Here is a 26,975-nt window from a genome sequence, read left to right as displayed (position 1 = left end):
TACCTCACTATTTGCATTCATTAAAAAAAACCAAAACATGTTAGACCGTTATGTCATGACAAGGAAATTGGCAATCCTGTAACCTTGTTCCACATGGCCAGGTATCTCTCCCTGCCTCAGTTATGTCTGTTTTGATAATATCAATTAGGAAACCTCTCTCGGGCAAGAAGGCTGAGCAGAGTCCCTGGCATCAGGAAGAGCCTACGACTTATTTTGTAACAGTGTCTGCATTCCTCCAGAGAAATGAAAAACCCCAAACATTAAGACACAGCTTGTACAAATTCTACTAGAACAGAGAAAGGACATGATGGTGAGTGGACAATAAGTAAATTAACAATTTTCTAAGTCTGACCTTATTAAAATGCCACACACGACAAAGCAGCTATGAGCTTAATTCACAAAGAACTCAATGACACTGGGATTTCCACAGAATTTAAATGAGAAAAAAGTGCTTAGAACAAGCCACTCCACAGCTTCCCTCACGTTTCCACATTCCATCTTTGTCTCATAAGTTGGGGCATTTTGAAAACTTAGATTAAGTAGTTTGTCGTGATAAATTAATACCCACAAAGTCAGTGTTTTTGCACTGCATTTGCCTGCCTGCTCTGCAGCGCTCGAGGACAGTCTGCCTTGCCCATTTTCAGGGGCTACAGTAATCAGTGAGGGGAAATACAGGTCACCGCAGAGTAAGGCCACTGAAGCCTTCTTCCTGTCTCTTCTTTTAAGAGGGATGAAGAGCAACAGAGACTCTATTGTTAAAACACCAGTGATTTCTTTGTCTGCTCATGCTGTATGGGCAAGGAATTTGTTCTCTTCTTATCTGTATATATTTAATAAGTCCCCCAAAACTACCATCAAGCTAGAAGTTAACTATTACTGCCAGCGGCTCTGATTTTTACAGGTCTATTTTTTGTGTGTGACCATTTTATAGACAGAGCACTTCAAATTAAGCTTAGACAAAGTTTTGTGAGAAATGAACAAAAGGAGCAAGACAAATTCTTTTAAGCCTTTTTTTTTTTTTTCTTTTTGCATTTCCCAAAATAAAGTTTTGCACCCCTTTGGGGTTGCCCAGGATCTGGGCTTTCAATCGCGAGACACACCAGCTTGGGATAAACCAAAGACTTAAAGGATCTGTTTAATGAAAAAGTTAAAAAAACCCTAGAAATAATTCTAATTTTAGACCACAAACATGTATGAAACTCTACAAGCTCATGATCATATCATATTAGTAACTGCAGTAGCACTAAGTTACCAGCAAAGTATTTTCTAACTTTCCCCCACAGTCACTAGATTAAACTCTTAAAAGGACTATTAATTTTATCCTTGCTATATGGCTTCTGAACTTGGCTTAATTATCGTGAAATTCTTGTCTTTAAAACATTTACCTATAAATAAGAGTTGTATATAATGCTGGAGGCTCTTTTGGTCACTAATATTATTTGTGGCTCGCTCATATTCTTTTTTGTCAAAAAAATTCTTTAGTGACTGCTGACAAAATTGAAATAATGAAGATATGGATGGATACAGCAAACATTGCATCATATGCCCATTTTTTCATAACCCTGGAAAAAGCATCACTGACAGAAAAAGGGAACTTCTGTGCCATTTATAGTGTGCTGACCAAAAAAAAAAACAACCCAAAAAACCAAACCAAAACTAAAACCCCAAACCTCACAGTGCTTATTTTTCAAAACAACATTGCACAAAAAAAGGCGCAACTCTGCATGTTTCAAGAATATGACATCTACCATTGCTCTATTTGTAACTGCAAAGATAACATTTCTCAAGGAAATGTTTCCTGCATCCAAGATGACTTAGCTCTTGAGGTAGGAGTTAAAGGACTAAATAACCCTACGGAGTGCTGCCCCTGCCTGAAATGGGACAGTGACCCACGACATTCAGCTATCACGCGGCATGACACTCCGTGCAATAGGATATTTTATTTTATGGAGAAGAATATCTGTAAAAAAGGAAAAATTCAACCAACTACAAAACCATGCAGGAACAGGCATTACAGCCTGGCATTGTTTGGGGTTTTTGTGTGTTTGTTTTTTTTTTTTTTTAAAACTGTTTCAAATCCTAACCATGTAAAAACCCAGCAAGGAACACATCAGTGCATGACAACCCTCACACACCCCAGAACCTGTTAGACTGTTGGTCAGGCACGATAAAAGTTTCGCAACAGGTAGAAGAGGAAAACAGACTAGAGCAAAATATAAAGGTGAATAAAAACGGGGAGCAGGCTGCCCTGTTAACATTTTATTGTTAAATAGGATTTTCTTTACTTTGTCAAATTTTTTTTTAAAAAATAAATATGAAAACATTAATTTGCCAGATTGTCCCAAAATGTTGCTCATTTTGTTTGTTCACTGTTTCTGAAGCCTGTTAATATTCAGGATGGGTTTTGAGGTCAGAGTTCCAAGTCTGGGAAAAGAACAGCTGTTCAGCAGCATACAGTGTCTGTCTTTACTAAAACATTTAACTTGCATTCCTGGGATAATCCACCACCACAGTAATGGTATCCTTCATATCAGACACATAGTAACCAACCAGGAATTTCTTCTCCTTTTTAAATGCTAACATCAACACCTAAAAATAGTATTTATCAATCAGTAATTAGCCTATTAGGATAGAAAGACATTCTTTTTTGGTCTCTTAAGAATTCTTAATTAGGAATACTCATTCATGGGCTTTTTTTTTTTTTTTTAAGAAAAGCTGTGTATTAGATACATGACAGGCACACAAAACATGATTCATCTTATTTCTGAAAAGATCTCACAAGCCACATTAGGACAAGAAGTATTAGACAATTCATGCAGACACCTACCCAACCCTTTAGGCCAGAAAAATGCTTTTTATTAGTCTAGTGTTAATACAAAACAAATCCAACTTCAGATTTGGCCATGTTACAATCCCCTTTTACATGATCACAGCTACTAATGGACTGGTTGTTTCACATCTAGGAAGCAATGTGGCTTCAGACATCTAGTGCAATGCAAGTATCTCGCTGGTATATTACCTTCTTACCAGTTCAAGGAACCGGTCCAGTCTAATGAATCTGTTCACACTTCCTACAGCACTTTTTCCCTATTCATTTTTTTTTTATTAGTTACAGCACTTAGCTTCTCTTAAATGGCCATGCCTTTGCTGTGCAATCTGCAAGGTACAAGATAGCATCATTTTGCCTGCTGTAAGCATAGATACTCTGAGTGGTTGACCAGCAGCTGCTCAAGACAATGTTGTCCCTGCTGTCCAAACCCTACAGGTGTGGTGTACAGTTACACTGACTCTGGGACAAGAGAAGTTTGAGGTTAACACACCCCTCTCATCCTATAACCCACAGTCCACCATGACTATCAAAAATCTTTCTCTCCCATTGTTCACTCATGTCCTTCAAGAAGTAGATCCAGATCCTGAAGGCTTACTCTCCAGCTCTCAGATCTGGCCAAAAATTTCAGCCATTTATAAAACCCAGGCTCAGCGGTTCACGTACCCTTAGAAGACATCATGTTCAAAGCTAACACACTTAAGACTACAAAGTTTTGTTTGAAGAAATTAAAGGATAAGCATTTTGTTTCACATTCTGAAAACTGCTTCTCACTGGAGCAGGAGCTTTACAAGTTCAGAATTTCCTAAGTTTCGTTAAGTAAACGAAACATACAGAGACCCTTAAAAATAGCAGAATGACATATTGTTTTACCACAATTTCTTCTCATCTTTGCATTTAACCAGTTGGTTAAAATCAACTATTAAAAAAACACAGCCAACACACCCCAACATCTATTTCCTGACCAGAAAAACCTCCTTCTCACATGGGTGAGTTGATTCAATTATGCCAAATCACTTGAACAAAATTCCACTTTCTTGGAGCAGTTCTCTTAGAACCTTTCACTCGCATCCTTTTTCACACTGTCTTGATTTAATACAGTGAGGTCTGGATCCCCAGATTACTCAAGTCACCCACTCTTTCCATTGTCCTTAATGGGCCCTAAGCCATGCCTGAGTAACATCTGTTTGTTTTCAAACCTTGGCAATCTTAATTTAATGGGAGGATAATTAAAAAAAAAAGAGAAAGAAAAAAGGCTTATGCTTATGTTTCACTTGTCATTTTTAAGCTTGATACCAGGAAAAAAGCACAGTACTTTTTTGGTTAAAAAAAGACCAAAAAACCAAAACCTGAAGCCTTGTAGGGGATTCAGGTCTGCTATTTAGCTCTTATGTATATAAAATTCCCTCAGTCAACAAAAGAAATACTACAAAAAGGGAACTGAAATCCAGTAGTTTGGTACTATATTTGAAATTATGTCTCTATTAAAGAGGAGAAACAGCCCAATAACTTGCTGGATTAGCACATTCTCTTCCCTAACTTGCAATAAATACTGCATGACTCTTGTGACAACATGACTTCTTACCTAGTCTAAACCAGTCATTCACTAAGGTCCTAGATTAGTGAAACATTTCAATGCGTGTTCAAATCTGAAGCATATGAGTAGCCCCATTGCTACCCGCGGACTAGGTATGTGATTAAAAAGTTTCTTAAATAAAATCTTCAATGTTTAGATATAAACAATGTATTTTAAGTTGAGGATTATTGGTCTAGTTTGAAATTCACTTAAGTCAATCGTCCTAAAACTGTGGAAAAAGAAGATTCCACCATAATGCTACTCAACTCATGTTGTATGCAGTTAACATTATTAGCATTTTTCTTCCTTTTACATTTAAGTATGCAAGTAATGACTTAATAATTTTGAGATGTATACACCAAAACCACTGTAAGCTATTGTTTGGGTACCTGTCATGTCGTACAATAGGTGTAGGCAGGACACAGGTCAGGAGCCATCCAAACTCAGCCAGCGTGTGCAACAAAGGTCCATAATCTGTTTTAATTTCACACCCCTACATTAATAATTATAAAAAGTAGTGAAGAGACTCTGTACAGATTTTATTTGCATTTCTACACAAACTAAAACAACTCCCCTCTAATTTATAACAAGACAACATCAAACTGTGTTGTTTAGCACAGATTCACTATTTCAAACTGAAAGCAATGTGAGAAGTTCAAGACTACAGAAGACCAGGAAGACAGACAGAACATACTAACTTCAGGTATGAGCCCTGATTCAAAAAGACATTCAAAAGCACATCTCGCTTGTTAAACTTGTCATGTTGCTACGGTAATGCCTAAAACTTTAAACACCATAATAGGTGCCTCAGTTGATAGATTTAGGTGTTTACTTCTCATTTGAATAACAAGCATCTCCCCTAATTATACACTTAAGTTTTTCGGGTTTGGTGGATGGTTTTGGTTTGTTTGATCTTGTTTTTATATATATGTCTTAGTTTTATGCTGTTTCTTTTCACATCGGTCAATGTATTTACTACCGAATATTTCAAGAGTAAGCCCTTAGTATCATCCAACAATAATTACTTTCAGATGTCTCTAATTCATACCAAAAATCTTAATATTAAAAAATTGAACAGTTTTATTGCTGGACCATGCTACAGCAGTACATGCAAATTTATTAGGAAAAATGAAGTCTTTCATATTTAGCAGTAAAATTTTACTATGAATACACATATGAAAGCCATGCTCAATCAATTCACTATCAATTTTTTCTTGTCTGTTTCTAGTTCTCACTTTTTTCTTCCACTTTTTATTTAAAAATACTTCAGCACATTGTCAGTGGAGCTGCACTTGCGGAAATCATGTCTAAATTGGTCTTTGGTTGTTGTATTTGTTGGTATGAGCATTTGTGTCAGGCCAGAATCCCTGAGACATATTTCTTTTATGCACATTAACCAATGGCCACAGGCCTGACTTCATTTTTATGATTCAAGGCTTTAGTTTAGCTTATTGCAGGTGGCTTCACATAAACCATCCTGCACGTTTATCAAACACTGGTACAAGCAGTCCAATGAAAAAACAAAGAAAACTATAAGTAGGAAATTGCATTGCTAAATAATCACCAATTTACCTCAATGACTGTCCATTGTTCAACAACTATTGCATCATTTCCTTTCCTGTTAGAACCTGGAACCCCAGCACCCTCTTCTTCGTAGATAAATAATCCTTCTAAAGATTTGGGCAAATAGTCTCCTGTGAACATAAAGACAAATATAAACTGAAATACAAAGTTTCAGGTTGGTATCTTACTGAGATGTACACATGGGCTTGTTTTCTCTCATTGAACAGTCCTCTAAAATAAAATGAACTAAGACAGCAAATAACTCAAATTTGTGGTTATTTCTACATCTAGTTAAACCTGATGAAGTATGCAAGTCAATTTATTATTCACATCCCTTTTTTCTATACAAATTGAACTATGAACCATTTCATTTTCTCAAAAGCATTAGCTACTTCCACGCTCAAATCTGAATTCCAATTTCTGTATTCAACATATCCCTCGCAGCCGACAGGCACAAACCCTCAGCTTCAGTTTTGTATGCCTGACAATAAATGTAGCTTTTGGCATGGTGGGAGAGTGCATCAGGACAAATGAAGCATGAAGCGCTAAGCCTAGCTACTGTTACTTAAATAAATACGTAAATGGCCACAGGAAGAGCCTGAAACAGAAGCAATTGTAGGAAGATTCCTGATGGGAAGGAAGTTTCAGAGCACAACTCCCTGACTCACTTGTTGAAGCCTGACAGCATCCGGCTGGCCCAAACTAAAACTGTGCATCAAATATTCATTCATTTTCTGGTTTTGCTTCTCCTAAGAGTCACTGGGAAACCTTTTGTGCAGAAGTAACCTGAGAACTGACTATCTTTAATTTTGAACAGTAAAATTATGTATAGAATTTGATATCAGAATATCAGATTTAAATCACCTCCAATATTGCACAAAGAGATATAAAGAGGCGATTGTTTTTGCCAGTCAGGGAAGGCATGTAAACTTAAACTAAAAAACCCAAACGCCTAGCAAACAAAGAAAACTTACGGAACACAACTGGTCTGACTTTAAAAATTGAGCAGATTGCCATAGAAATTGTGCTATGTAAACCAGGAACTCCTGTTTTTGGAGCATGCTTGTTCATGTACCATAAAATACCAGCTATTCATACCATTTTTTACTACATTGCATGTAGCAGATTTACGTAGTTCGAGTTACAATTATTTAGATACTTGCGTGCATATATATCTCCCGCACACATTTATGGAGATACTGGACATGTTATTTTATCTTTAGACTACACATAAATATAATGTGATTGTACATGGAACTGAATATACGGCTTCATAAACATATGAATGTATGCACAGTTCCCAACAATTCATAGATATTCAATCTTCTAAATTCATGGGCTTTGACCTTTCTTCAGTGTTCAGGAAGATACTTAAAACGGACAGTCCACCTGCAACATTAGAATATTTGTTTTTCTACCATTTTTCAGTCATGATAGAATAACTCTGAATTTCAAACAGTTACTGACACAAGACACCTCCAGTCAGTGGTATTTTAAGACAAATTGATAATTCATAAAGCGTACCATGTCAAAAATTAGCTCTACTGAAAAAGTTACATGTATGGCTAGCTGGTTTATCTGCCCATTCTGTCACTTACAATAGTTTATCTTTGTTAATATCAGTACTCAAAAAAAAGCGCTACATGATAGATAACGCAAACCAGAACAAGTAAAGATATTGCTGCAGCATTTCTACTGATCTTAGATACTTCTATGATCATGAGAGCCCCCAAGGCAAATGGAGGAAACACTACAATGATCCAAACGGCTGCTAAAAGAGAACTTTTATTATTTTTATGACTGCATCCTCTTTTGGCAGCAGAACACAGAACCTGGCAATTACTAAGAATTGACACTGATTTTTTTTGTTTGTTTTTAATTCTTTTTATGTTAAAACTTCCTCCTGCCTTCAATTGGATATTGCATTTTGATTCTGGTAGCAACAGCATTCTGCTGACTGCAGAACATTCGTAGAGTCCAAACCAGAGGAGAATTTCTGCAGCTGCCTGACTTGTACATGGTGGTGGTGGTTCTTTTTACTAAAACAATAGCTAAAATTTGCTCATTTCACTAAAGCTGTATAAAAGGACAACTACTGCTAAAGACACCTCACAGTCAAAAAGTAAAAAAGCAAAAGTGAGGTGAAGATGACAATTAGATGTACATGCAGACATACAAAAAATAATTCTAGTAATGACTACAACTACTCAAAAACACTTTCTCCCCAAAAAAGCATTTTTGGTTTCCTTCTGTTGGATGCTAAACCTTTATCTGGTTATCAGACTCTTCAATGTTCACCTCAAGAACAAACAGCTTATGAACTCAGTAGCTAAATTCATTTCTTACTGTGGTTACAGCCACTTAATCAGCTGCAGAATTCTATCCACATAGCAAGCCATGCCTTTGAATATACCCAGTTTAATTCAGCAGCGTCTCACCCATGAGTCTAACAAACAGATACCAAGTGGGGCTGAAGCAGAAGCACCAACTGCTGCAAAGAGGCAGCATGAAATCCCTGGATAAGTCATAACCTGGGCATTAAAGATGGGATAGTTACCCACATAAAGAAGCGCAGACAGCTACAGGGGAATGGGAAGACTGCAAAGCTGTTGCTGGACAACAGCTGCAAAGATTAACTTCAACAGCTGCCAAAAACACCCCTCAGTGAATTCTAACATATCTCTAGAGAGTTATTTTCCAGCTCTAAAAAAATCTGTACTGAAAACTAGGAGTCTGATTTCTCACCTCTCCTCCTCCAAAGGAAACTTTGTTCTTCCACTGACTTCAACAGATAGGAATTATAATTTAAGAGCAAAAGATGGCCAATATAAACTATGCCATTAGACTGTTTATGTGCACAAAATATGCAGTTTGAGAGGGACTAGCTGCCAAATTCAATCTGAGGTAAATATAGTGACATTGATGTGCTTGTGTTCCTCTGACAATCGCTAGATTTACTTTATTGCAGAGCTACAGAAATGCAGTGATTCACACTCAAAACTAAACTACTGAGAACCGCAAAAACCGAAGAGCTCTTATTTTCAGGGTTTGATTTTTGAAGAACACACATCATCTAACTTCCAAAGACTTGGTATGTTTTAAACTCTTTAAGCTTTTTTTTTTTTTAAATTTAAGCCCTTCACTAATCCAGACCTCTGAAGGGGATGCTGAATGCATATTATTTTAAATCAGAACATCAGAGGAAAAAAAGCATTAAATAAAGCATATAGTAAATATTAAAAACTACTCTAACCCCAGTTAAGTCTACCCTCCCTGTATAATTTGTGTAAGAAGCAAATGTAAACTGACTTAAGAAAACTACTTACTTAGGTCAACTACTGCACTTGATAACCAGCCCAAGTATTGCAAAACTCATTTAAGGTCTCTGAAACCTTTTCAAACAGTTTTCTCCACTGCAGCCCTGTGTTTTGTTTGCTTACCCTGAACTGCCATAAGCAATTCTAAAGGACCAGCAACAACTTAGAACTTAGTCTAACGAGACATGAACAGATCCAACCAAAGGCAAAGTATCACATTAGTGAAGTATAAATTTTAAGTTTGCAATCAAACAACATTTATTACAATAATAAATTCTGAAACAGTTAACTACATCAGACTCTTTTGGTCAGTTCCCCTAGAGTACTAACATTTTCTTCACGTTGTTTTCAAGTAATTGCACAACACTAGCTACAGACTATTTTTTGCGGTACTTCTAATTTCTGGCTTTCAGACAAATTCAGTTCAAATGGAAGTGAATCTCTTAATTACACATTTTACCAACAACAGAGTTTTAATAGTTCAAAAATACTTCAGCCAGTAAACAGCCTCCCCAGATGTCAGTGGTGGTACAGCACTGTCCCACAGCTCTGTCAAAGGGCAGGATTTGGGGCTCAGGTGGGTGTACAGTGATGCGCCTGGGCCGGCAGTGGCACTGCTGGCATTGGGCTTGTGTCTGTTTGTCAGAAGGATGAAGGCCAGGAACTTTGAAAGAGCTAGTAGGGTCTCTCCAAAATAAAAACTGAGATCGAACTGAAACTGGCAGAATGAAGAAGAAAATTTGAAAATCCTGTGGGCCTGAAGCTCTATCACTGTAAGAATTCGAGTATTAGCTGAGCTGGTAGATTCCTGCAGAAGAGTGCAAGAAGCAGGAGGGACCAGGGAAGACTCCCTCTCCCAGCTACATGGAAAGGTCCTGGAGCATCCGCCACCAGAGTTCTTTACTCTCTGCATATGCCCACATCTGATGAGAAAAACCTGCAGAAACATCCTGAAACTTCAGGATCAACAGTCAAATTTTAATGCAATTTAGAGTTTTGGAAACAATTTTTAAGCCCAGAAAAGGGCTGGAAAAAGCAGGAAGCACAGAAAGTCTGACTTAGGTTTAATGGTACAGTAAGCACAATGAGAACGCAAGGTGCTCTTTTGCCTCATTAGAAATAGAATTAGAGACATTCAACAGAATTCAGCACAGTATTTACAGTGAGCAGCAGAACACAAATATCAGGGAAGCATGTATCTAATGATTTTTCCCCCCCCATTATCTTTTCCTTTGAAAAAAACAAAGAAAAAGGAACTAGCACAGGTGGTTTATTTTATCATAATGCTATACTACTTTCCTACTTTGGAAATCCTCAATTTGAAAACAAAGCAGAAATTTCAATTATTCCGAGCTATAACTGCACAGAAAACAAGTTATTCCCCTTTTTGAGGTATCAGATTCCTAGAAATTTACAGTGACTAACTGAACACATTTACATACTGCCCCTCACACCAAGAAGCAAAACATAATCTACTTAAAAATTACGTAGTTCTACACAAACAAGTAAAAGCTTCATGATATTCTGGAACACTACTCACCTTTAGAAGTTTCCCAGTGTACAAAAGAATCAATTAAGGATAATCCTTGTTTATAATAAAATGTGGTTAGTTCTAGCCAGTCTGCTTCCAGTGTACTAATAACTGGCCCCTTTCTCGTTACTTTCATAGACAAAACACCTTCATGATAGGTCCAGCAGGTAGAATCATCATCAAAAACATTGAAGACTGTATAGAGCTTTTCTAAGAAAAGAAAAAGGAAAAAGAATGAGTCTCTGAGTAATAGAAATATTCTTATTAATAATAAACATTATTAACGTCTTATTTTATTGTGGGTTTCTAATTCTAAGCCACACCTTTAAGAATTGTTTCCTGATGTGACTGTACTCAGCTTGAGCCCTAAACACACTCAGGACAAGGTGCGTGTGTGGGAGGGTACACTGTGAGGTATGAGAAAAATTTGAACGTATTACAGTTGGGTTGTTACTGGACCTTTTAGGTAGGTGGGGTTTGCATAGAGAAAATATACCAGAGCCAAGAAAAAAAAAAGTGGAAACAGGCTTCATTTCTGCTACTCATGGAACTTCTGAGTAAAATATTTGAAGTTATTATAACTGAAGATTAAAGACAATTTTCTAAGCTTTTAAATATTAGGAATGCCTTGTGCAGTATTGATTCTTACACATCATTTTTGAAGATTAATTAAATACTGGTATAATTAGTTGCCTACTGGTGTTTCCCACACAGTAACTGATAAGCATGTGAGTTAATCACAAAAACTTTGTATCCTCAAATGGTTTTTATATCTAGGAATTAATACACTGCTGTTACAAAAACAGAGTCATAAACAAGCATTCATCAAAAATTAAAATTCACAAGTCTATAGTACTTTAGAAAATCACTAGTATTCAAGACCAGGCTGGATGAGGCTTTGAGCATCCTGGTCTAGCATGACATAACCCTGCCCACAGCAGGGGGGTTGGAACTAGATGATCTTTAAGGTCCCTTCCAGCCCAAACCATTCTATGATTCCATGAAGTCCTAGCTATATAAATGCATTCTACAAATACACCCACATGTAAGTCACTGCTGTGGAGAAATAAAACAAAACAGTTGCCAGAAAGTGCTCTCAGATTGCCTAATACTTCAACATCTGACCAGCCTAAATCAACACAAAACTTCTAGAAAACAGAAGTATTCACATTGCCAAAACAAAGGAACTTGGTTTAGATGACCCCATTTGAGATGCTAGTCTCTCTAGGCAATCTCTCTAGGGAGATTGCCAAAGCAGGATCTGGACTGTAAGTAACCTGGATCAGCCTCTGGGAGAGCCCTGCTCTGTTTTGAGAAGTGTTACTGCACTCACCACAAGTAACATCAGCTGCCTGGAATACGTAAATTCAGGACAAAATTTTGAACTCTATCAGTAAGAGATAACTCTCCCATCTATACAGTTTTACCACCTCCACAGGTGGCCATACTGGCATAAGTGTGTTTATGCTGACTTAAGGTTTCTTTCCCATATACTAAAGTGAGATCACCTTTATATTTGTTCTTCAGAAAAAAATAATCAAGTTTCCCAATACAACTATCTCCAATTGCTCACGTGTATCAGAAATTTGCCTCTGCAAGGGGTTTGTTTATAGTCAAAATCCATACGTTATGATCCCCAAATCCAGAACTCGGAGTTTTGCATCTTTTGAGCAGATGTAAATAGAAGTATCATACTGAAGTGGCAGCACATTCCTACATTTCTTTGAAAATTCACATCAGTATTTTTTTAAATGACTGTTACATAAAACATTTACAAAGAAAGGTGGTTAAGCTTTCGTAAGTTTTGTCTTAGGAACTCCAATAACTTTACTGAGTATTTAACTAGTAGTAGAGAAGCCTGGCATACTCTTGCCAAAGCTTTCTGAAGAACTTCCTGAGAACACTGCAGGCAGGGGATGCACTGGTTGCTGATCCACCTGGCCACACCAGTCTTCACAACAGACAGAACCAAGAGCTTTACGCTTTTTTACTTACAGCCTTTCTATTCTGCTACATATAGCAAACCCACTATTGCAAGGAAAGAGTTAAGCTTTAACAGATCATGCTATAAAGGCTCAGCGTGTTGTACAAGAACTGCTTTAATTCAAGTGTTAAAAATAAAGCTGACATCGATTATCTCAGTGCTTTGAGTCATTATCCTGACAGTCTACAAACGGGAGAGGGTGCTTAACTCTTAAGGGGAAAGTGAAAAAGTTGCTTTTGACAGCAATTAAAACGTGTCTGGCCCATCAGGGAAGAACCCATTATGTCAAAATGCAATCTGACATGAAGGTTTCATGCTGCTTGCTTTCTACACAATACTATGTTGCATTAGTTCTCACGCTTTAGATTACTTCTTTTCACCTTTTCTTCCTAGCAAACCAGGAGGCCTTAGTGCTTCAGTAGCAAAAGTCACCGTTTCGGGCAATCTCTCCCACAGACTACATCGAGTATCTCAGATTCTTCTACAACTAAGTTTACTACCACAGCACTGACATCCTTTAGTGATACTTTTCGGTCCAATAGAACTTTTTAATGCTTACTTTTCTATAGTGTAAATTCATTTGTAACATTTATCCTCTTTGATTTCATGGTCAATGCATTAATTTAAGTGATTTCTTTCAGGATGCTTCTTGAAGGCATGTTAACCAGAAAGAATCCATTATGAACAGATTTGTTTGCTGTACATTATATGCAAGTTGACTAGAAGCCCGTAAAATCACAGCTCTAGCTGGAAGGAGATCTCTGCTGTCAATTTTGAAAGAGGCAGGAGAATGGGAATCAAAACATTCTTGGAAATCCATTACACATTTATGATTTTAATATTAAGAGTAAGTGAAAACTATATGTATTTAGGAAAAGGTTTAAAAACAATTGCATCTTCTAAAAGACAGTGTTTTTACTTCCACATATTTGTTATACACACATCAAGCAAAAACGTATTTGTAGCACATTTAAAATCAGAATTACACTGTGGGTGATTTTTCTGGGGTTTGGTTTTTTTTCCCTCCCTTTTTCTTTAAGTTATAAACTAGAATTTTGACTGTACATTTGTAGTATTCTGTATGAAAACTGAATTATCATTTTAATAAATTACCACAGTTCACACAAACATAACACAGAAGGTAAATATTTCTTTCCTCAACTGACCGCTTTCTTAGAAATATGTACGCATTTAAGGAAGGTGCATCTTCCAAAAACAGTATTTGATATAATAGAACATTCTGTTCTCTTATTTTTTCCCCAATACCTTTTTAAAACAACAGCACAATAAAATACCTTATTTCTGCAAAAAACAAGCAGCATTTCTTACCATCTCCTTTTCGTGGTTTAACAGGACTGACTTCTTTTCCAAACTGGAAATCTGCATCCTGTAACAGACTGCTTTCTCCTTGCATTTCCTCCTCTATCCCACTCTCAGATGAGTGACCACTCAATGTCCCTTCATTCCAGTTTTTATAGTTTTCATCAGAATTTTTTCTTCTGTGTTCCCTATTTCTTTTGCCCAGCGTTGATTCCAGCTCTGCGCTTCCATCCGTACTTGTTCCATTACAGGCTTTAGGTTGAGGAAAGTGTTGCGTTACAAATCCCACAAACTTCTTTCCTCTTTTAGCAGCTTCGTTAACCTGTATTTGCAAAAGAAATTTATCTGCAAAGTGATTTTAGAATTACACGTAACTTTTTTTAAGAAAAACCAACAACTTCCATATACATGTTCTGTTTAATTACACTGCTGATTTTCAAGGACATAAAGACACAACGCTGTACTATAGAAGGTGGCTTGTCTTTGTACACTGCCCACGTTTCAAAGTAAATGGAAGTCTTCTAGAGTGTCTTTGGACCCAGGCCAAGAAAGGTGGACAACACTGGTACTGACTTTAGTGTATATAAAATCCTTCATTTAGAACAAATCCAAAGTGTTTTGCTTCCCGTGTCACAACAATAAGCAGTATACTGGTGCAATAAAGAGTATTGTCTCTCTAAACACTTGAAACCAGTCGTACTAAAATCACTGACCACTACTACTACAGAGATATCTATTGTCATGTGTCATGATTCATTACCCTCTGGTTCACTTAGAGGCTACTGAGCTTTACTATTGCTGAGAATGGTGAAGGAGCAGAGAAAGGAGGGAACTAAAAGTAAATTAAAACCCTCTTAACTCTGCTTTTAGCCAGTGGTGGGTCTTCTCTGCACTGAAGTCTCAAAATACAACTGTAGAATACGTGCCACCTGTGCGATGTATCTGTTCTCGGAGGGAGGGTTTGTTTCTGGGATAAGGAGTGCTGCCATTTAGGAAGGTGATCCCACCGGCTTCTTGTGCTACAAGCTCCCCTGTGCAACGAAGTCTTTCCAGGAAAATACTGAAACCCCAGCATAGAAAGAAGAAATTGCCTGGGAAGTACTGGATTAGTGAGGGCAGAGGGAAGGATCTCTACCCAGTTAACTCACATTAACTATTAAACAGAGTGAATAACACTCAAATAGCTGATGGTACTACAATCCCTCTTTAGTCCCACGATAGACTGAAGTGTTACTATCTACCGCCATTACCTATGTACAGCAATGATATAATATGCCAATCCCTGTGATTATACAGAGCTGCTATTTCTAAGACAACCAAATAATTTTAAATGTGACAATCAACACACAGAAAAAGAGTAGTATGACCACTTTTTTCCTGAAGTGCCACAAAGTCTTACGGGTTCAGATCTTTAAAAAAGTAATTTTATACTGGATTATTGGCTTGGTATTTTTAAAGCACTGGGAACATTTTAAAAATAAAATTATTTTCACATACTACTACTGTTTCAGATTTACTTGCAAGACAATCACTACTAATTTCCAGTGTTTGTCTGGTATGCAATACAACCAACCTGGCAATACACATATAGTACAAACGTGTCATGTAAATTTTAAATTTGAAACACTTGAAAATTTCAAAACAAGCCATTTCAAATTTTAAACAACTCTGCGATAATTTCAAAGAACGTTAAATATCCCCAACATGCTTTTTCCTCTACCTCTTTCCTTGGCAACTCATGTAAAAGATATCACTTACTCTTGTAATAACAAGTTTCCTGTTTCGGTAAGTCTTTAACTTTGCAGAGGAAGTTAAACACAAAAAGAACTAGAAGTATAGCTTGCATTCCACTGCAAGTTTTGTTTTCTTTGACTATACAATATTTTCAAAAGCTGTGCCAACTAAATATTTAATACAGTTACTGAACATTTTGTATTTCTGTTAAAGAAAAATATCTTTCTTAGTAATGGAATATATTCGTGTTCGGTGGGAATACTTAACCCAGAACAAACTTCATATTTTATTTTTCTTAAAATTATTAATTTCAGAAAGAGCTATCTACAAGCATTTTATAAAGACTGACTGAGAATTTGGGCCTGATTCTGCTTTCAGTGGTTAAGTGGCCAGTTTCCCAAAGCTTTACAGGGCTCAGTACCAAGTCCTAAATTAGAAGAAGCAACTAACGAAGAAAAATAACTCCTTTTGCACCAAGAAAAGACTCTGTTGCTTCTATAAAACAAGCCAAGGTTAAAACTCAAAACTAAAAAACGATTAACCATTGCAACTTACATGTATGGTAGAAATAAAAATCTGAAGAGAAGTTTGAAAAAACCCAGAATGCTCCATTACCTTTTCTAACAGTTCTTTCACTACCTCATTTGTCAGTGTTTCATACATTAAAGGACATTCCTCAATCACCAGCCTGGGGTGCCTTTGTCCTCTGGGTGCTGCATGCTTCTGGCTAGAACACAGAAAGAAAGCAGTCTTTGTCAGTAGTTTGCTGCTAACTTGGGCAAGTGCTTGCATATAGAATTCTTTTCTTTTGGAATAGTTATGAATGAAATCCTGGCAATAGTTCTTCATACTTTTATTTAGAACTCAGTTGGTTTTGGTGTTTTGTTCTGTTTCTTACACAAAGTCACAGGTACTGTGTATTACAATGTCAGGGTAAAAATATTAATATTTAACAATCTTCATATGAAATTCCTGTTAACAGGCATCTTTTGGAAACTGAGCTTTGTTGACAAACAGCCCTTTAATAAGTAAACCCCAAAATCTCTGATAATGCCAAAAATACAGATTTAAGCTATAAATATAGCAAGCACAAATTAGAGAATCAGTTTTTTAGAAAACACACTGAATAGAAGTGGGAGTTTTACACTGTTAACGTGCTGATGTTTAACTTCTGTAGCTAGAGCTGAGTTGCAGCTATCACACGAAATACAGTGCAGGCAAATACTAGAAATACAAAATTCAGTAACAATCACTTTGGGTTAGGTAATGTTTAAATTACTCAGATTTGAGACTCCAACAAGCTTTAACTTAAAGTTAAAGAATAGCATTCATCATGTTTCACCTAAAGCCAGTTAGGTTATTACTCAGACAACAATATTTGGTGTATATCAGTAATATAATGGGATTTTATTTGATGTTTCCTTCACACAAGCTTTTGCTTTAGAATGAACCATCAATGAAACACACTTGTACAAAAGGTTACTTTCAAGATAGAAGCTGGAGAAGGTGCATTTGCCTATAGCAAAACCAACACAGGTACATTTGGTATAGGAAATTGGGAACCCACGCTCAGTTTCACATGTAGGCTGCGGGTTCCTGTTCTTCATCTAGTCAAGGGCCTAAAGATGAGTTGTGGGAGCTGCATGCTGGCAAGGTCAGCTCTTTGAAGCCTCAGCTCCAGAGAGCAAATATTCTGCTTTTCTTTCTCAAGCCTTTGCCCACATGGACAACCTTCACCTTGTTTGCAGATGAGCTGATGAAGGTAAGTTTTATGAGCAGCAAACACCACGGACAATGCTTATTTCAGCAAAGCTTCTGAGAAACTCCCTCAAATGAACCATGTTTTACAGAAGCATTACTGGAGTGGCAGAGGGCACCTTCCAACTCATGCCCTTCCAGTCTTCCAAAGGAAAATGAAAGAAACTTTGTGCACTGCACCAGGACTCAGGATACAACAGGGAAGCATGACAGCTCTTAATGCAATAAGAAATGCACTTTTCTAGTTACTCAAATTAAAAAAAAAGGTTATCTTCTTTTGCGTTCAAGGGAACTAATGGTAAAATTTCTTTGTCCTTTTTTTATGATCAAGTTTTCTTTATGATCACATGGTGGTTACAACACAGTGAAAACAGGAGTAATAAACAACACTACAGAGCTGGAACCTAAACACAAACTCTGGGCTTCCCCTCAGTGTCAAAACCAAGCTTTTGCATGCCCCTCTATCACAGAATGTTTATTGCCTTCTTATTAATAAGGAAAAATAAACTAATTATCTCTGATAAACTAAGTAATTCACACTTTACAGGTCACTTTCCCTGAATAATGCTCCCATGGAAAAAGTGAAAACAAAAGTTTTGGAAGTGAAGAGGCATGAGAGAATTTAAAGCAGCTTATTATTCTCCTAGTGTTTTGTTTAATCTTGTATTTGCTTCAGATTCTAAGGCAGATGATACTTCATTATAAAAATGTATTTAAAATAAAAGGGTAAACTGTAACAATTTATCTTCCCACAAATTACGATAAGCAACTTTGTATTTTTCTTTGGACATTTACTAAGGCAAAGTAAACATTAGCCTATTGTATGCTTAGCATTAATTAAAAAAATTTACGAAGTTGCTCGCTTTCCTAGACAAGGAACAGTTATTTCATTCTTGGAGGTCCTCATTTCAAGTTGATAATAAGTTATGCACGTTGAGCAATCCACTTACAAATGTGTTGAGTAACGGACCAGTGCATTCAAATTATTTCACTGTTACCTTAATTTTAATCGTGAAAGTACCACACGATACATGTGACTTGCAGGGAAATTCCTTCTGCGTCCAATTGGCAGTATAATAGGATGAACAGCTCCTACAACATATCCTCTGTTGTAATATTCTTCCACCTTAGATACTATATCCAACACAGAACTGATCTTGATAACTTCTGGATTTGAGGAAGCTAAAAGTATTGAAAGCAGAAGAGAAGCACTTTATACTATGTGTGTCCATATATTTTTAAGTTCTTTTTATATAAACCACATAAAATCTATTCTAAGGCATTTAATAAAAAGCTACAGTTCTATCTATACAAGAAAAAGCAGATTCCCAGCTGATTCAACTAGTTGAAGTACATATTTTTAAAGTTAATGCAATCCATTTTTAATCTATTTGGCAACACTTTGTTAGATCTAGCTTTGCCAAGCTAATTTAAGAGTTGCATCGATATCTAAACACACAATAGGTCTGAAAATAACAAAGCAACTATTTTACATAGCCAAAGCCTTAAACATACCAAAAGCAGTATCCTTCAACCCTAGTTGCAAAGGTGAATTCCTATACAATGAGTTTAAGCCTAGAACAATTGGTTTGGTTTTCTTCAATGTTTTTTGGATGCCTTAAAGTGATCTGTGGATTGTAGCTTGATTTTTTATCATACTCGCAACTCCTTTTTCCAGCAAACCTAAGTAATGTCGTTTAAATGAGCTACATGGTGTCACTAATTTCTAAGGAAGATCTGTCTGAATGTGTGCAAGCATTTCTGATCAGCATGTAACAGATAAGCACTACACAGCCATTGTCAGAAACTAAGGAAAACTTTTTGGAGAACCTGTTTTGAATGGTCTGATCCACAGCTTTTGCACAGAGAAAAGGAAGATTCCTCACTGGTAATATATTCTGATATATTCTGCCAGTCAGTCTGATGGTCAGTATTTCCTGTTCCCCTCGACCCCAACTGAAAAACAGAAGCTCTCAGAGCTTCCACAAAGCAGGAAACCAATACCATACACAGGCAGTAAGCAAAGAGTGATTTTGCCAGCATATATTTGCTGCCAGATTTTTCATCCTCTGCACATATGAGCTATCATGACAAGACAGCTTGGCTTGGAATTTGATGGTCTCTATCAGCAACCCTTGCTGCAAGTGATATACTTCTTTCCTGCATTCTGACAGGTCCCTCTCCCTCTCTTTGCAAAACTTTCAGTGCATTAAGACCAGTGTTAAGTGTGTGAAAGGATGCCTCAACTGGCATTAAGTGACCTCGTAACACACTTTTTTTTGGATATGTGAACATTTTGACATACTGCTTTAAACATTCTCTTTCAAACCATACAATAAGCCCTGAAAAATTAAATACACTAATTTTCCCTTGGTTCTATAATTAAAAAAAAGATATAAGAAAAAAAGAACAGATGAATACAGTGACATAAATATCACTTGCCACTCTATTCCTTCACCTTCTCACATTTTCTTACCTACGAGCCCTATGTTGTAGATGGGCAACAGCAAGGAATTTATGGACTTTGATAAAAGTCATGGTGAGTCACGAACTCTACCTGTCCTACTGGTTTAAAGTATTGAAAGTCAGATATGTGAATCTTTGGTTTGCCAAAATCTTTTATTCCAATAAACTGAATTAGACTTCTGCTGGTTCATGAGTGATGTGTTCTGTAAAACTTCAATCTCTAGACTATTTTGCCCACCATAAAATGGGGATAATCCATGTACATCATGGAGGGCTTTTTTTTTTTTGGTAAAGAGCTGCTCTACAGCCCACAAACCAAAACAAAGCAGGAATACATACAATGTGATCATCACTTCACTGATTTTGAAAATGCCTTAACCATTTTGCGTTAAGAAAACGTTCTGCCTGATCCAATGTCAACAGTAACAGAGCCACAGCTATCTTGCTAGTTGTAAACTAAACTTCAGGTACACAGCATTGAAGATGACAACAAAACAGCTACTTCATACATATTCATACTGTTATTCAGAGCGACAAGAACTTCACAGCATGTTATCTTGTGGGCTGATGTGAAATACCCTTGCATCAATATTTCTTCTTTTCCCTAATAGGAGAGATGTGGAAAAGGCATAAGCATTCTGCTTCAGTAGGAGTATTTAAACTATCCCTGCTTTATGGTTAAACTCAAAAAATAACAGCTGTTTTTGTAACTGAGATATGCCTCATGATTGAAACTGTAAATTTACAATCCTTGACAGGCCTTTAAAATTACACTTCAGAGTCCACTGCTCCATTTCCTTTGTACTATTCAACCCCACCAAAATAAAAGACCGGCTGCAATTTTCTTGTTTGGGATTCTCCTGATGCACAACCACCTCCATGGAACTCAGAGCTGATTTTTACAGTAGGGACGGGAGTATTTTGGGAACCTGGAAGGGAGAAGCCAAGGTACAATACATTGCTGATAACTAATGAAGATGCACAGGGACTCCAGCCAATGAATTTAGACTACAGAATGGTTGACCTAGTCTGCGTCATGGCTTGGAAGAACATCAGGGACTCCTGAAAGTCTCCCCAGCAGGGCCAGTTCAACTTCACGTAGCATAAATCTGATTACACAGACAATAAGGCATATTGAACTTAAATAATGCATTTATGCTTGCTGTACTTTTATCTTAATGCAGGACACAGCTTACTGAAGGATCTTATAAAGGATACTAAGTGCAGATTTTCTGGTTTACTTGGTGACAGATCCAGAGGTAACTACCAACTCAGGCAAACAGAAGTCTCAGATGTTGGGGAAGATCTTCCTCTAGAAATCAGCAGACACAGAATGCCATGAAGACATAACACAAAAACTGAGAGCAGAGTGAAAGCTGCCTTTGGTCTAAAGTGATAAAAGGCTCCCGCTTAGGTTTCATTTAGCCAAAGGATATTCAAGTAGCAACAAGTACATGAGCGAGCTGATTCGGGTAGAAGAAAAAAAAAAGCCAAACATATTCCCTACAGTACTTCAGCCAATCCCCATGTTTCATAAACAAACAACATTCAGAAATGCCTCCAAGATAGCATATACACCATTTTTCATGTATTCGTGATCTTATCTTTAAAGATTAGAGAACCCAAACAAAAAAAATATCTGAAGGTCAAATACACACACAGCTAGAAGGATCCAACAGAAAGATACCCATGTTTATATACAGTTAGAAACAAACAAAAAAGTTAAGCAACTATCTAAAACTGATGTCACTCTTATTTAGCATTCATAATTCCACAGTAAGTTACTGAAGCTAAGCACTTCTGTATATCAGACTAAACAGCTGAAAATGAATCCTTACTGCTGTAGTGATAGGTTATTAAAGTAAGAGATGCACCTTTATTTAGACTTGTTGCATGAGCTTTTCCTTCAAAGTCACAACCACCTTTACAACACATCCTTTACATAACACCTCCAGAAACTTGTTACTTTAAAACAAAGCAAAGCTACTCATAACACAGACAATTAAAGAACACTAAATGCTCTTCAGTCTCAAAAAAAATATCTTAGTATCCTTTCCATTATCAGTATACCAATAGGTAATTCATGTATACATTAAGCAGCCTAGCTTTATTTCCAATATTTTACCACTACTACTTAAAGTTCTGTTCCTTCAAAAAGAACAAACCAATGAGAAACTATGCGTGTAAACAAACAACAAAAACAGTTGTATGTCAAGTACTGTAACTTAAGAGAATGTGGCTTTTATTAGTATTTTTCAGATTATCAATAGACATATTTTAAGTAAAATTATTACCATGGTTCTTTAATTTGGAATTAAAACTAAGCAGAGGCCAAGTTTTGACACATTTTCAGCAACTCTTTCATATGCAAGACATGCACTTACACTTACTCCTTTTATCAAACCCTTCTAGCTGTTGCATTTACTTCAAATCCTTGTTATTAAGAATTTCCAGTAGATTTGGTTGCTATAAAATGCAAGTGACTATGAAGTGACAGCAAAACTGAGCTGTCTGTTCTCAGAGGGCAGCCATCTGGGCTTGTTTATGTTTTCAACTTTGTGGAACAGGGAGTTGCTCTGTTAGAGACAGGACACCCTCGGGAAGGAAGTATCCCACAGAGCACTGTCTGCCTCTAGCTACGCATACAAATTTTGTTTCATTTCGGTCACGATTTCAAAAGACTATTCAATAACTACAAGTTGAGCATTTGGAAAAAATAGTAAGATGAAACTGTAAGACTCTTACTAAAATATCTGCCAAGAGACTGGGGTGGGCATAAGAGGGGAAGCTACTCATGGTATACAACTAAAAAACAGACTTACTTCTGCATAAAGTAACAAGGACAATGACAGCCTGTTTTCAGAAGTTGAGGGCATTTTAAGAAAATTGTTATTCAATTAATGCTCAGGCACACTGTATTTTCTGAACCGTCACACTGAATTCAGACGACCATTATTCAAAGTGAGCACGGATGGCAGTATCTGACTCACAGGAAACTAGGAAAATCTAACAGTTTTCAGCCAGCTTCCTTAACAAGGACAGTTGTGTAATTTGGAGGGTTTGGTTGTTAAAAATACTTCAGTAGTTTCCACTGTAATTTTATCTAAGTGAGGACCTTCGTCATGATTTGTGTTTCAAAATAAAAGTCTTATGTTTTGGCTAGCTTTAATAAAAGTATTTAAGATTTACTTTAAGTCAAACAAGACAGAACTAAGTTAAACTTGATTCCTCGCCTTCTCAGAATAGTAAGGATATAACATAAAGAGATACCTTCTAAAGTAAAATCCAGCAATACATATTCATAAGCAGAATCCGTCTTTGTTTCAACTTGTGGTCTCTTCAATGTAGAAAAGATTTTTCCAGGGCTGCTATCATCTGGGTCTTCCAGCTTTCTCAGTCCGCACCCCATGGCAAGATCTGCAAATGATTAAATCGCAGGAAAAGGTTGGGGGAGCAGCAAGATCTGTCGCTCTCACTACAGGGAAAAAAACGTAACCAAATAATTCCCTTTGATTTTGTTTTGTATCAGCCGTAAATCCAAATACAGAAAGAGTCTAGTTCCCAAAGCAAAAAGCGAAGGTACTTTCCATTCATTTTTTATATAGAAACAGTATGCCCGTGGTGTTTTCAAGCTACAAACTTGGTCAGAGTAGGCTTGATTTCGCAGCAATGTTAGAGCTGCTACAAACTAGCAGAGATTTTTTCCATGCCACGTCAATTTACAGCCAGCCCCCTATCAGTGCTCTCTTGCAGAGGACACCAATAGTGCTTTGTTTGTCCTTCTAGACTGACTGGGTGAGGGGGGCGGTGGGGTGTGTGTGGCGGGGAGGGGGGGGGGGGATGTGGGGGGAAAGAAGAACTGAAAAATAAAGTTAAGAGAGGAACTTCTCTGTAATTACTTACCTCCAGAAGTTCTACTCAACTGCAGGAGCAAGTCAGAGGGGAAAAAAGCAAGTTAGTCAGAATGAAAGAATGAGAAAAGAGCCTCAACATGGTTGGAGACGAAAATCATTTCCAGAAAGGAAGTCAGCTTCAAGAGGAAATTGCTTCTGGCATCTCAAAGGGTAGAAAAGTAAATGAAAAGCAGTTTAGTCCTTATTTTAGATTTCAAAGTTTAGTTCTTATTTCCTTTGAACGGGAACTTTCTTCCAGAGGAAAAAACCAAAACAAATCATGAACTTAGTGTAGTATATTTTAATAATGTAAAAATATTTAGTAAAGAAATTTGTCAAGAAAATTATATATGATTACAATAAGCATCTACATTGCTAAAATCAAGTTCTATAATTGGTTTTGATTAACACTGAAAAGTGACACTTAAGTATTCCTCATTTCAAACGAGAAAGACTTTCAATGTTATATATGAATATAGTTACAAGACTTTGTTCCCCATTTTTTCCATGGGTATTGAACAACTGAAATCATGTCCTCTGTCAGGCTGCCCTCAGTTGATACAGCCACAGATTTGCAACACTGTTTCCTAAGTATATTTTTCTTTAGGTCCTGAAAATTTAGTATAAATTTAAGGGCTCTCATTACTCTTACATTAACTCCTGCAAGTCATTGTAACTGTATTACACCTGAAGCAGACCACAATAATGTATGGTGAAAAAAAGGAACACTGATTGATTTTCTAAGGCTGTGTTATTGCCTGTACGGGCAGTTGGAAAATTGACCTTTTTATTTTTAGGCTGCATCTACAGAATGCCATTTTGTATGAAAGGAACTATATAGCTGAATTTAAAAAACTTATTACTTTTTCCCACTGAAAAATATTAATCTCAAAAAAAATACCCACATTGTTTACACTCAATCATTGCAACTTAGGCATTAACCATTTGTGGTTTTCTTCCTGTTCTACTGCAAGCAAAGTGATCTAACTTTTATTAAGTAGCTTACCAGGAATGGTAAGTCTGCAGACTATATCCCCTTTAAAATCCATATTATAGTTTAAAGTAACTTAACTTTGTAAGACTTTAAAAATCACTAACTGCAGAGCCCATGCAATAATTAAGACTTCAATCCTATAGTTTTTAAAACAAGCTCCCAGGTGCTGAAACCAAGAGGAAATACCACAGTGGTATCTTCTTGATTAAAATCTATAAAAACATACCAAATAAGCAGAATTCTTCAGCTTCCTGCGTGTCTGCTTACACAGAAATTGCTCCCAAACACTATTTTTTTTTTTTAGTAAAGGTCATCCCTGAATTGTTGCTATACCAGACATACATGTAAACTGTCCACTCAACTTCGAGAATCCTGCTGCTTCATTCCACACAGTCCTTAAGATCCACTGTAACCACTTGCATAAAGCCATGACATGACTTAAGATACCTGCAAGTAAAACAACTTCTTGCAGCACTAGACCAGTTGCCAGCTGGTTGCCTTTTTTTTTTTTTTTAAGTTTAACTAAAGCTAGCTACATTTTTAACTAGGCCAGAATATTGTACTTTGAACTCTTCATGACAAGGTTTAAAATGTATTTCAACCCTCTCACCAATATAAGTGTTTATACTACAAAAAGTCTTACAACACCAAGACAGAAACACTGTTATGGATAAAACCAATGGTCCTCATTTTGGATAACCCCAGATTAGTTAAATCGTTACAAGCTTACAAGTCAGAAGTCAGCCAACAGTTGCCACTGCAGACTCGCCTCAAAAGTCAGTAGACTGCACCAGTGAAACCAAAGATCCCACAGGTCAGAATAAAGAAAACAAACCCAAACCAGTCAAGAACAAGCAGTATCTCTTCATGGGAGTTTAGAACTGCATCAAAGCACCTGAATGACTCAGGAGAGGATCACAAGATTCCTGGATTTAAGAGCTGCTTAAGGAACTGCCTGAATAGCTATAGTATCCTGTCGCAAAATGGATATAAACTACAAAACAGCCCATTTCCAGTGACCAAAAAGGCAAAGGCTCTGGGAACTGGTATCAAAGAAGAACAGATCCCTAAAACCATACTGTGATTCACTGAGGTGTGGCAGCCACAGCAACCAACACTGAAAGAGCATGTGACTCATTCACTGAAGATTGATATAGGTTTTAGACTTTTTAAAAAAGGCAAAAAAAGACAGCCAAACAATGGACCAACTAATCCAAAGAACTATGTTTCTGTCGAAGGCTTCCAGGATTCCCCTATGGTTTTCATTCTAATGAGATGGAAAAATAATATAAAGATGGCAGAAGAGTAGTACACCAACCGGAGCGGGGGTCCAGTGCTGGACTTCCATTGGCTGTCTTCTAGCAGTGCAGGATGAGAGGCAGCACCAGTTCTGACCAGAAAGAGACACACCTAAGCGTTGTTCCTGTCCCTTGCTCATGACATACTTCATTCCCTATAGTCAGTGTCATGGGAGGTTTGACAACATTTGTGTGGGAGGCATTTTTGTCTTTCTTGTTACACTACTAAACTTACCGACCGTAAGGATATCATCTGATGCTTGAAACTGGTGTTTTGAAATAGGTGTCCCTCCAGTTCCTGACTCCATGCTGAGCTGCTCACTATTAACATTCCTGATGTCCAAGGCAGGCTCTCTGTCTGCAGCACTGCTGCCAAATAGAAGTGGTGTTGGCACCCTTTTTTGATGAAATTTCTCTTGCTAGAATTAGAAAGACAACACTTTTTGGAACATCTGTGATAAACCAACTTGAATACAAAGCCAATTTACAAGAATGCCTTCTTTTCTCCAAAACCAGATGTTACCCGCATAAAGCATTCAATAAAATAATACTGTTTAAACTGCCTCCTCCACTATCTTAAAAGATCAAGAATGGGAGACAGTACTTGACAGTAGTATATTCCTTTTTCAAGTCATCTGAGCTTCCTGTTGATCAAAATCATAAGGAAAATTATGAAAACAGTGCAGGTACACAGATTTTTGTTTTGTTTTGTTT

General features: G+C 37.0%; 1 protein-coding gene across 5 annotated transcripts in view; it reads right to left on the bottom strand.

Moving 5' to 3' along the window:
- The window catches only part of RFTN2 (raftlin family member 2), a 38,602-nt gene extending 14,500 nt beyond the window's left edge, over positions 1–24,102 (bottom strand). Inside the window, exons 1-8 of one of the 5 annotated variants that reach the window (XM_063340459.1) lie at positions 23,980–24,102; positions 23,347–23,493; positions 18,609–18,792; positions 16,468–16,579; positions 14,128–14,440; positions 10,824–11,024; positions 5,976–6,097; positions 4,793–4,896 (exon numbers count right to left, since the gene is read on the bottom strand). In XM_063340459.1, the coding sequence (XP_063196529.1) occupies positions 4,793–4,896; positions 5,976–6,097; positions 10,824–11,024; positions 14,128–14,440; positions 16,468–16,579; positions 18,609–18,792; positions 23,347–23,485 (1,175 nt within the window). In that variant the 5' untranslated portion in view covers positions 23,486–23,493; positions 23,980–24,102. Of the gene's footprint in view, positions 1–4,792; positions 4,897–5,975; positions 6,098–10,823; positions 11,025–14,127; positions 14,441–16,467; positions 16,580–18,608; positions 18,793–22,460; positions 22,618–23,346; positions 23,829–23,979 lie in introns of those variants that run through there. The other 4 variants (XM_063340458.1, XM_063340460.1, XM_063340461.1 and 1 more) reach the window with 4 other exon arrangements.
- Between the last annotated feature and the right edge of the window lie 2,873 nt (positions 24,103–26,975).

The sequence above is a fragment of the Chroicocephalus ridibundus genome, chromosome 7 (assembly GCF_963924245.1).
Source record: "Chroicocephalus ridibundus chromosome 7, bChrRid1.1, whole genome shotgun sequence".
NCBI lineage: Eukaryota > Metazoa > Chordata > Aves > Charadriiformes > Laridae > Chroicocephalus > Chroicocephalus ridibundus.
The sequence above is the reverse complement of the archived record's forward strand: the minus strand, read 5'-3'. Positions and strand labels throughout refer to the sequence as shown.